Here is an 11,915-nt window from a genome sequence, read left to right on the forward strand (position 1 = left end):
TGGGCCATGGCCGCTGAGCCTGCGCGTCCGGAGCCTGTGCTCCGCAACGGGAGAGGCCACAACAGTGAGAGGCCCGCGTACCAAAAAAAAAAAAAAAAAAAATTAAAAAAATTAAAATACAGGTCATAGTTCCTGGAGGGGGAAGGGAGTGTGTGTGTGTGTGTGTGTGTGTGTGTGTGTGTGTGTGTGTGTGTGTGTCTATGTTGGGGGGTGGGGTGAGGGATGGATAAGAGAAGGGGTCCTCGAGGGGCAGGATCTCCGAGAGCCTCAGAAACATCCTCAGGTTTTCCAACATCTGATTCTAGTACTATTTCATTGACAAATATGCCTTCCTATTTCACCCACCCTTGAATGTCTACCTATTTGATTTTTTGCACCATTTCTATTTCAATGAATGCTTCAAAATTCTGTGGTTATGTAAATATGTCCTGGGGTTGTGTCCTGTCTCCCAGACAGAGGTGAACTTAGAAATTGCCTAGAATTGGGGTAAAATGCTGTGGAGGGTGGTGGACGTGTACAAAAAATAATACCCATGCAAAATCCCCACGATGCTCTGTGCTGATCCCAGGAGGCAATTAATACTGGTTGACAGAACTTACTCCGTGGGCCTCGTCGGCTCGTCATGCCCAGGAGGCGAGTGTCAGGACCTTCCTGCACGGGCTCCTGCTGGTCATCTGGATGGGATTTTTCAGACACCATTTCCTTGGGGCCAGCAGCCGACAGCTGTGGGCAGATGGTCAGAGGTTGTGAATCTCAGGGTTTCGGTTGACTCAGATGCTATCTCAGGATGAGGTGGGTCACTTAGTAAGGGGACAGGCTTTAATCCTCTTCAGATCTAGATAACTGTGGTCTGTGTCACCTGAGTCACTGTGGTCATGATCACCTATCCCCACAGGAAGCAGTGCTGATCCTGATTTTCTCTAAGAGGTTTCTTGGGGAGATGACCCAGGTGGCACAGTGACTTCCCTGGTGGCTCGGTGGTTAGGAGTCCGCCTGCCAACGCAGGGGACGCAGGTTCGTGCCCTGGTCTGGGAAGATCCCACATGCCGCGGAGCAGCTAAGCCCGTGCGCCACAACTACTGAGCCCGCGCACCTAGAACCCATGCTCCACAACAAGAGAGGCCACCGCAATGAGAAGCCTGCACACTGCAATGAGTGGCCCCCGCTCGCCGCAACTAGAGAAAGCGCACGCGCAGCAACAAAGACCCGACGCAGCCAAAAAATAAAATAAAGAAATGAATTTAAAAAGAAATTTAAAAAAATGAATATTTTCACTTTTTCTAGGTTTAATGTGTAGAGCTCTGCAGAAATTTGGAGGGAAAGGGAAACAGAAAAATCACAACCAAACTATTTGATCCCAGCTCCAACTCATTTGGAAACAGCTGTCAAAGTGTCCCTGGTTAATCCAGGGCAAAGAACAGCCTCTGGTTCCTTCCCCAAACTCTCAGAGGAGGGCAGACTGGTGAGCAAAAGTGGCAGTGCAGGCCCCAGGTGAGTGATGGCCTTTGGGCCAGACAAAGGCTTGCCTTCAAACACAGATTTACTGTGGGACTCCAGCGAGTTATCGGACTTCCTAACTTCATTCCTCATCCATAAAAGAAGGGAAATAAAAATAACCCATTCACTGAGATGCTGCTATGTATAGGTACTTTGTAAAGCACAGACATTCTGACTTAAATAAATGGCCTGGAGTGGACCTGAGGCATTTGACTTACAAAAAAAAAAAATCCCCAAGTGATTCTGAAGTGCCACTGGGCTTAAGAAACACTATCCAGATTTCTCACAAAGCTCCAAAGACTGAACGTTCATTGTCTGATCAGGGCTTTTTGTGCAGTTCAAGGAATGAGATGATGTCTCAGGAAAGTGCCACATCTAGGACACAGAAAGTGCCTTCTCCTTTCCATCCCTGCTCCTTTCCCCCCTGTTCAGTCCAAGCTCCAGGTCCCTAGCCCCGGTCACCATTGCTTACTGTGCCTGTGGCCTTGGAGCTAAGGACTTGAGCACTTTCCATTTGTACTGGCTCATCTGATGCCTCGTTGGGGCCCGTGGCCCAGGCTGCAGAGCCCCCGGCTGACCCTGCGGGAAGGAGTTAAAGTCCCTGAGTGGCCAGAGGGCCCAGCCACAAGGCCAGGTAGCACCTCCAGCCGCCCTGGGCCCTCCCCTGGGCCACTCCATCCCAGCTACAGAGAAGGAGTTTCCTTGGCCCAGCTTGTCCCAACGGGATTCTGCTGGGCGAGGGGAGAGCTGAAAAGGGGTTTCTCCCCTGACTTCGGCTCTCCTGGGGCCCTCCCCGCCGCCCCGGCCCCCCCTCTCCAGGCGCCCCCATCACGTGGCTGCCGGCTCAAAATGGCGCTCCTTCCCCCTCCCTCCCCTGCTGGCATCTGGATTATTCCAAGCCAATCGCCCCTCTGCAAAATCTTCCCGGCCTCCTTTCCAAGAGCGTCTATTTACCTGGAGAAGGTGGACCTTGTATAGGGATGCTCACGGCCAAGGAGGGCAACTTCTGCAGAGGGCAGAGCCGGGGGAGGGACCTCCAGCAGGCCCGGGAGATGGGGGTTGGCTTCGGTTTAGACTGAGGCAGAATTTGGGCTTGGAGCTGGGAAAGTGGAAGTTCCCTGAGATTTGTAATCCTGCACTGCCATCTACCGCTGGTCTTAGTTTATGGCCTTTGATGACAGCACTAAAGGGGCTCATTTCAGCATTTCTAAACTTCTCTCTCAGGGGAGGGGAAAAACCTTGGAGGAAACATGCTCCAAATACTGCCCATGGCTTCATGGTGAGGGTCATCCGTGAGGCCCCACATAGGGTCCTTCACCTGGACCATCCACCGGCATCCCTGCCTCTCCCAGAGAAGGCCAAGTGCTTGTACCCACAGGAGGCTGTATGGCCTCTTGGGGTGCAGTGAGCTGTTAACTGACAGCCCAGTAGACAGACAAGTGCTTCTGTCATTCCCTACCTGCTTCTTTCCTTTTTGTCTTGGAACCTTCGTGGTCTTCTTCTGTCTTCCCTCATCTGCATCCTCACTGTCTTCAATGAACTCCTTTGTTAAGATGCAAATGGAAGAGTTATCTCTTAGTGTGTGTGTGTAAATTGGGAAAAAATAAGTGAGGAAGAGGGGTGAGATTTTTAGGTGTTAAAATGACTGTCTTGTCCTGGAGCCTCCACCCACTAAAGTTGAGTGTGAACGAAGGGACAGTGGACAGACATCATCATCTACTCTTCTCAAAAGTTGTATCCAAATGGAAAGATGGTCAATGACATGGTGTTGGAGCTTCCATCGACCCAGGTGCTTATTCATGCCTAGGGCATTTATTGACTGCTTTACTGTGTTCCAGGCCTTGGGCGCACAGAGGTACAGGAGGTGACTTCCCTCAAAAGTCATAATCTATGAAGGCCACGAACAAGTGAATGTGCCAGGACTGATGTACTGACCCGGATGGAGGCCTCTGGCCCAGGATGATATCAGAATCACACTAGGGATTTCCAGGGTTGGGCTTCTCTTCTCCCCAGCCTTACTATCAGGTAGAGAATAATGAGGAGGATATGTTTTAAATCATGGTGGAAGTTTGTATTTAATGCAAATTTTTCCAGGTCTTTTTGAAAAGGGAGAAATCCTTTTTGTGTTTTGTTTTGTTTTAAATTTTTCTTGGAGTATAGTTGATTTACAATGTTTTGTTAGTTTCAGGTGTACAGAAAGTGAATCAGTTATACATATATCTACTCTTTTTTTAGATTATTTTCCCATATGGGTCATTACAGAGTATTGAGTAGAGCTCCCTGCACTATACAGTAAGTTCTTATTAGTTATCTATTTTATATATAGTAGTGTGTGTATGTCTATCCCAATCTCCCAATCTATTCCTCTCCCCCTCCCTTATCCCCGGGTAACCATAAGTTTGTTTTCTACATCTGTAACTCTACTTCTGTTTTGTAAATAAGTTCATTTGTATCCTTTTTTTAGATTCTACATATAAGCAGTGCTCTAGTAGGTCTGTGTTTTATTCCCGTCCTACCACTAATCTCTTCATGCCATTTTTTTTCTTAGATTCCATATATATGTGTTAGCATACGGTATTTGTTTTTCTCCTTCTGACTTACTTCACTCTGTATGACAGAAGAGGAGGATATGTTTTAAATCATGGTGGAAGTTTGTATTTAATGCAAATTTTTTCAGGTCTTTTTGAAAAGGGAGAAATCCTTTTTGTGTTTTGTTTTGTTTTAAATTTTTCTTGGAGTATAGTTGATTTACAATGTAGATTCCACATATAAGCAGTATCATGATTTGTCTTTCTGTGTCTGACTTACTTCACTCAGTATGACTATCTTTAGGTCCATCCATGTTGCTGCAAATGGCATTATTTTGTTCTTTTTTATGGCTGAGTCATATTTCATTGTATATATGTACCACATCTTCTTTATCCATTCCTCTGTTGATGGACATTTAGTTTGCTTCCATGTCCTGGCTATTGTAAATAGTCCTGCAATGAACATTGGGGTGCATGTATCTTTTCAAATTAAGATTTTTTCTGCGTATTTACCTAGGAGTGGGATTGCTGGGTCATATGGTATTACTATTTTTAGTTTTTTAAGGAACCTCCATACTGTTTTCCGTAGTGGCTGTACCAATTTACATTCCCACCAACAGTGTGGGAGTGCTGAAAAGGGAGAAATCCTTTAACAGTGTCAACTTCATTTCTTTTTCCATATTATGCTTTCTAAAGTTTTAGTCATAAAATGTTAGAGCTGAAGCCTCTTAAGTTTGAAGTTTTAAAGTTTTCTAGTTTGAGTTTTATAAACCAGGGCACAAGTACCTCGGGGTATAAAAGAAGTTGCAAGATAAACCCAGAACCTCTTCTGGTGTTCTGGATTTATTAGACATTTTTTTTTCTAAAATTGGGAAATTTTTGTTTTTATACTGAAACAAACTTGGAACACAAAGCATGGGTTTTAATCATATAAGATTTCAAAGAAATGGCATGCAGGTTGCTGGGCTAGGCTTCAACCACTCATCAGTGCCTTGGCCATCTGTTTAGAGAAGACCTGAGCTTCAGCTGCAGAGGAGGGAACTGAGGTCCCAACCAGCGAGTGGGCGTGGCTTGGGCTTTTTCTTTGTCCAAGGGACCTGATCGCTCTGACTCATCCTCTGGGTGCAAGCCCCACCCACACTCAGGCCTCCTTCTTCAGAGCCTATCAGGATTTAGATAAGATGATAATACTGAGGTGTGCAACTGTGGCTCTTAATTCAAGTCTAAATTCTTATTGGTTTAGAATGGACTTGTGAGAAATATACATCAAGCTTTTTTTTTTTTTTTGGCTTTCCAATAATGTTTTGATCCTCTGTCAATGGAAAACTCTCCAGTAGGACCTCAAATTAGACTGAATGTGAACTCCAGGAGACCTCAGGGTTTTCTTCACTGCTCTATCTCCAGGGACCAGAGGCACAATGAATATGTGTTGTGTGAATGAATGAGCACATGTAGATGTAGGTAAGTTGTCAGTACTTGATATCTTGCTTAAAGTTAATCTGTGTGGTTTCATCTGGATTCCTTCAGGCTTTTTGAAGTTCCTATTGGAAATAGCGTATTGTCCCCATTTCTGCCTCTACTGAGCCCTAGAGCCAAGAGAGAAGTGAGGATTGAGAGGAATACTTCCTCTTCTGTTCTCAGGTCTCTGGTCTCCAAACTGGAGAAAGCTTCGCTCCTCTGGTCCAGGCAGTGTTTAATGATGTTTTGCACAAAGTGAGTTAGAAATTGCAGGACTCCATGAGGATTTTATAAGTGGTTATAATCTACAGTTGTTATCCTCATTTTGAATTTCTTTAGAAATCAATGTGCTTTTCTGAAAAAGAATGAATCTATGTGTAGGTATAAGTGAATCACTTTGTTGTATACCTGAAACTAATACAACATTGTAAATCAACTATAATCCTCCCCCCCCCAAAAAAAGACATCAGTGTGGTTCAGCAGAACTGGACCCTTTAGGTGGTAACTCAGAGCTGCTGTCTGTTGGAATTCACGAAATGGTGACAAAGCAGCTTCAGAGCCCTCAATCCTGGAGCACCTGCAGGGCTGCATGCACCCCTCTTCTCCTCCGTGTGCCCAAGGTAGCACCTTCTGCATGCAGTAGGTGTGCAATAAATGCTCGATGCTGGCCTAACTTCCTCACTCGCCAACACGTGTGACATGAGCATGCACACACAAAGACACATCCCTTGGAGACATCTAAGCCATCACTCACCTCTGTAATTATTTTCACTTTTTCTTCCTTGGGCTTCATTTTAGCTGTGATGGCTCCTCCCTGACAGGCAAAGACCAAAGAAGAAGTCAGGCCCTTTGAACTCAGTGAAATGTCTTTCTTCTTACTACTGATAACGCTGAAGCTGACCTTGATGGTTAGTGAAGTGTTTGAACTGAGTAGACGTTGCATCCACAAAGAATGCATTCTTAGGCCCCAGGATTGGTGGACATGAGCCCCAGAGAAGGAAGGAGGCTGGACCCTCTGTCCCCACGAGCCTGTCAAAGAGCTTGGCTTTCCTGTGTAGGAGGTGGAAGCCAGGAGAAGGTTCTGCCCTTCCTGTCAGATGACCCTGGTAGGAATCCAACTCCTGAAGGACTATTTCACAGCCTCTCCTCTCCACTCAAACCTTCACCTTCCCATCCCCCTTCACTCTCTACCCTTGGCCTTTGTTCTCATTTCAAGAGCAAAGAGATAAAGCCAGAGATGGACCCTCCCGCATCCCCATCCCCCGGTCTCACCCCACTGAGTCATGTCATCCCCTCTGCTTCCACTTGCTCCTGTGGTCTGTCCCTGCTTCCGTCTGGGCCAGGGTTTCTGCCTGGGCACTCCTCCCGCCCCCTCCAGGGCCTTGATCTGGACAGTTTCCCCCTTTCACCTGCATAGTCATTTCTTCCTGCTCTTTTGGTTCATTCTTATCCATGTACAAAGGCCCCTTCCTTAAAAAACTCTCTCTGGGCTTCACATCTCTTTCTAGCTGTTGCTCAGTTGTTCAACCCTCTAAAAGAAAAATCCTCAAACCCTCTCTTTCCAAATCAGTTTTTTGAGCCTAGCGCTCCCTGGAACTGCTCTTGTCAGCATCTCCAAGGACCCCCGCATCACCACATCTTATGATCAATCCTCAGCCCTCACCTTAGTTGCCCTGTCAGAGGCATTTAGTAACGAAAGTGACCAGTTGCTTTCTTTTTCTTGTAGTATCTTCTTCACTTGGCTTCTCAGACATGCTCTCTCCGGGTTCTCCCCCTACCCACTGCTTCTCCTGTTCAGATTCCTCCGATGGTTTGTTCTCATCTTCCAAGCACCATGTGTGACAGTGCCTGGGGCTCAGCCTTGCCTCATTCCCTTGGTGAGATCGTCCTGTCTCTTGGCTTTAAATACCGTCAATCTACTGATGCTCCCCGAATTTACACCCAGGGCCCAAACGTCTCCCCAGAACTCCAGACTCAAATATCCAAGCGCTTGATGGACACCTTCCCTTGGCTTAACATGCCCCAAACGAAGCTCCTTGTCATCACCCCTGAATCTGCTTGTCCTGCAACCTTCCTTGTTGCAATACACAGAACTCTATGTTTCTCCCAGGCCAGAAACCTGGGAGTCATTCTTGAATCCTCTCTGGCTCTCACATGACACACCACATCCAATCCATCAGAAACCCTGCCGTCTTCGCCTTCACATTACATTGACGATCCCACCACCTTTAAGCAGCTCACTGTTACCACCCTGGTCCAGTACCGTTGTCTCTCAGCATTTTTTGTAAGAGTCTCCTGACGTCTTTGCTTCCCACCGCACTTACCTACAATCCATTCTCTGTATTGAAGCCAGAGTGAATTGTTTATCATATAAGTGAGATCATGTCCTTCCTCCGCTCAAAATTCTTCAGTGACTTCCTTCTCTTAACAGAGTTAAATCCAAAATCCTTCAATGGCCTACAAGCCCCTCCATGATCTGCCCTTGAATCTTCTTGCCTCAGGGCCTTTGCAGTTGCTCTGCCTAGAACTCTCTTTCCCAAGACGTCTACCCTGTTCTCTCTCTTTTCATTTCCTTCAGGACTGCTCAGATTTCATTTTATCAGAGAGATCTTCCCTGAACACTCACAGTACAATGATAATCTCCCACCCTCACCCTCCTGGAGCTCCCTAACCACCTTACAGCGATTTCTTTTTTCATAGTACTTATCACCAGTTGACATACATATTTATTTGTTATTGTCTGCCCATTCTCATTAGAATATAAGCTACAAGATGGCAGGAACATTTGCTCATTGTTTAGGCCCAGAGCCTAGGACTATGGCTCCCAGTAGACACAATAAATTTTGTTGAATGAATGACTAAATTACTCTTTATTGGCTGTGTCTTCCTTGACCACATTCTGAAGGCCTTCAAAGCTTCATTGTCCTCCTTGGGCTGCTGTGAAGATTAAATGAGAGAACATGGGGAGAAACAGCAAGGCTGACAAATCATAAGCCCTTCTAATAGCTATGGAATCTGAATCTTAACTGGGACTTCGTCATGTAAGCAGGTCATCTGAAGCCTTCAAGGTTTCACTTACCCTAACGGAGAATTAGCACCTTAAAGGGAAATAAAGCATCTGAAATTCTATTGTCTCCAGTCCAGAACTCCTCCCAGGCTGTAAAATATGGAGGAAAGGAAAGGGTGAAAGCAGCTAAGATATTAAAAGGGTGAGGAGGAAATCTAGAGAGAATCGGGGGCAGATAATAAAAATAAAATTCTACAGGGCAAGGGAGGTCCCTGAAACAGTGGTAATTATGAAGTGGAAAAAAAAAGAACTGTGAAATATTTTAGTAACTAAAAAAAAAAGATTCTCAACAAGTTAAAAAATGTTACATGGAAAGAAACAGAAAATGAAAAATATAATGGCGTTGATTTTTTTTCTCCTCATTTTTTCCTGATCATTACCTTTGAATGAGTTTCTAAGGAAATGACATCAAAATTTATCTTTTTATGAGCACTGTTGCTAAGAAAACAAATCAATACTCTGCAACTTTAATATGCAGCTTGTCATCATCATGTACGTTGAGTGTTTGTTAATATATTCCTATTGGCAACATCAAAATAAGAGCCGTGATTTACTGCAGACTTACTTTGTTCTCTCTCTAGATATACATTATCACTCGGGCTCACAAAAACACTTCCAGCTTAGTAGCATATGCCTCAATTTGCGCATGTGGAAATGGAGGTTTCCTCTGAGGTTAACCTCTGACAGGTTCCATGCTTTGCCATTATGGTTATTAAATGTCACAATCAGAACTTGGCCCCGAGAATCTGTGATTCCAGAGTCCTCCTCCATGTCCCCCTACCTCTCTGTCTCAACGTTTATTCTGGTTTTGCAATATCAGTAACTCTTCTATGTTAGTCCACTATTCTCGAAATATTTACAATTGAAAAGCACAGAGCATTGCCCCTGTGGGAAAGGGCTACTTTAGGTCAACGATGTATTTAGTTTAACTCAATGCAGAAAACCAAAGATATTTTTCAAGGAAAGTACTGACACCTTCATCCAAACAAATGGACTATCTCTGAGGGTCATCAGAGGATCAGAGTCCTGTCCAGAGGGTCTTGTGGTAAATTCTAAAGAAGCAGAGAAAAAGGAATGAATGTATATGAAAAGGGCGGCATTGTATGCAATTCTTTTCAACCTTGGCTGTTTAGAAGATAATACAGTATATGCGTCCTGCTCCAGAACAGTGAAGACATGGGTTTACAGAAAGAGTGAGATCTTTGTAAAAAATTATCTGAACCTGGATTCAAATTCCAGCTCTGTTTATCAGCTGTGTGATCTTGGAGCAATGCCTTCACCCCTCTGAGATACATTTCTGTACCTGTAAACTTGTGATCATAATTCCTACCTCAATGAGTGATTATTTTATCAGGGTTAAATGATAGAATATGTGTAGTAAAATGCGTAGCATGGCCAGGCTCTCAATACTGGGAAGTAAGTGTTATTATTAAGAAAAGGTGACGTGGTAGAGGTGGAATGTAGAAGAAAAGAATGAGGAGGGAAAAAGCAGTTAGGGGACAGGAATGAGAGTAGTAAGAAAGACCTTAGGTGACGTCAAATTCCCCATTACCGTCTTTGGTTCTCAACTTTGAATTTGTGGCACCAATAACCAATATGCCCTCTCTCCCATGCTGCAGCTGTGCCCAGGGCAGTATTTTTTCTGTTTCCTTTTATGGTGTTTCTGAAACCATCCCCTGTCCTCACACCTATGAGCATTTTCTCCCTGTGCACAGCATTTAGCCTTTTCTGTCTGATCCTGTTAGATCCTGGAACACTGGGCAGGTGCCATGCACACCCTGTTTGATTTCATTTCCTAATTCTCCAAGTTATTCCAGCCACAGCTTCCTGTAGTAAAAGGTGAGTGACAAATAGCTTTATAGAATCATTTCCTCAGCTCCATATAATGTATATTGTCTTCAAAGAGCATAAATACCACATTTGAGCTGTGTGATGTGACGTATACCCAGTGCATTTATCTGATGAACTGAGTGCTCCCAGATCCTCCCTGGGAGTCATCCTGCTGTGCTTTAAGCACTCAAACCCTTTCATAAGTCTCTTATGGCACTTAGCTCATTGTACTGTTATTATCTATTTATAGGTCTGTCTTCCCAGTAAACTCTGAGCTTCCGACCTGCTCTAGCTCATTTTTGCACACTCGAAACCTCAGCACCTTACTGAAGCCTGGTGCATTGTTGATGATCAATACATTTTTGAAGGAATGACTCCTTAAAAGAGCTCTAGGAGATCCATTTGAAAGAGATTTCATTCTGGTCCTGAATTTACTTGCAGGAAAGCTTATATGAAAATCCAGTAACATACATATATTTCCCATTCGACCTTATCAGCCTTTCAGAGCCCCTCTTTGCAACGAAGGGAAACAATCAGTTTAAACACAGCCGGTAGATTTCCTTGTGGTCTTTTGGCGAGAGCAGCCAGCCTTTGTCTATAACGGATCTTCCTCTGTCTAATGCCAAGGAAAGTGAAGCTTGCAATAACTAGTATTTCGCCCCTCGAACCAATTTGAACTAAAAGGCCCAGAAATGCAACCGGCAGCCAGTGTTTCCGGGAGACCAGAATGCAACAGGATGGCGTGGACGTCCTAGGAAGGAAGCAGAGACAGCTTTGGAAGAAATTCCACCCAGGGGCTGTCATGAGCCGGACTTAATTTCCTGCAAACCAGACACCAGGCAGTGGCTCAAATCAAAGCAGCCCAAGTCATACTGTACGTTTCCATTCCAGAAAGTAAAACATAAATAATAATGATGAGGACCCCTACATTTACAATTCATTAGGCTCAGGGTGTCCAGGGGAGAGGCTGAACTCCAAGCCTGGTAGCTGAAAGCAGGACTGCACTGCTGCAGCCCAGCTCCCGGGAAGAAGTGATTTACCTTAAGGAACTTTAAAAGGCACTTTGCAGACTCTCCTTCCTGGGATGAAGGGAAAGTGGAGTGTGTCTCACTGTTGAATCTTCTAGAAAATCCAGAGGGAAAGGCTGAACGTTGGGGCGGCCCCTGGGCTGCTCCCTGGGAAGCTGCAGCCACGTCTCAGCAAAAACACCCGCTTAGCAACCCGTTCCTAAGGAAGGTCACTAGGTGGCTTTTTTTTTCTTTTAAAGTGACAGGTTACTCTAGCAGAGGAACACACACGCACAGGGTGAGCAGAGATGCACAGCTTACAGGAGAAGCACAAAGGGAATCAGCACGGGGGAGCTGGGCAGAAATGAGGTCAAGCTTTCGGAGCTGTGCCTTCCCTTACAGCATCTGGTTGCTGGGCATTTCTGGTCAACGACAGGCAACGCTCAGAGGTGGGTGGCTTAGAGTCAGTGAAGGTCATCATTACAGGGCAAGGATGTCTAACTTATCTGCTGCACAGGCTCCCTGGAG

The 11,915-nt window shown here is 45.1% G+C and overlaps 1 protein-coding gene across 2 annotated transcripts in view; it reads right to left on the reverse strand.

The window, feature by feature from the left end:
- The window catches only part of CC2D2A (coiled-coil and C2 domain containing 2A), a 141,125-nt gene extending 129,553 nt beyond the window's left edge, over window positions 1-11,572 (reverse strand). Inside the window, exons 1-4 of one of the 2 annotated variants that reach the window (XM_055086129.1) lie at window positions 11,421-11,572; window positions 6,238-6,297; window positions 2,957-3,040; window positions 600-723 (exon numbers count right to left, since the gene is read on the reverse strand). In XM_055086129.1, the coding sequence (XP_054942104.1) occupies window positions 600-723; window positions 2,957-3,040; window positions 6,238-6,276 (247 nt within the window). In that variant the 5' untranslated portion in view covers window positions 6,277-6,297; window positions 11,421-11,572. Of the gene's footprint in view, window positions 1-599; window positions 724-2,956; window positions 3,041-6,237; window positions 6,518-11,420 lie in introns of those variants that run through there. The other variant, XM_024119191.3, reaches the window with a different exon arrangement.
- Window positions 11,573-11,915: the final 343 nt, after the last annotated feature.

This window comes from Physeter macrocephalus, chromosome 7 (genome assembly GCF_002837175.3).
Source record: "Physeter macrocephalus isolate SW-GA chromosome 7, ASM283717v5, whole genome shotgun sequence".
NCBI classification, from domain to species: Eukaryota; Metazoa; Chordata; class Mammalia; order Artiodactyla; family Physeteridae; genus Physeter; species Physeter macrocephalus.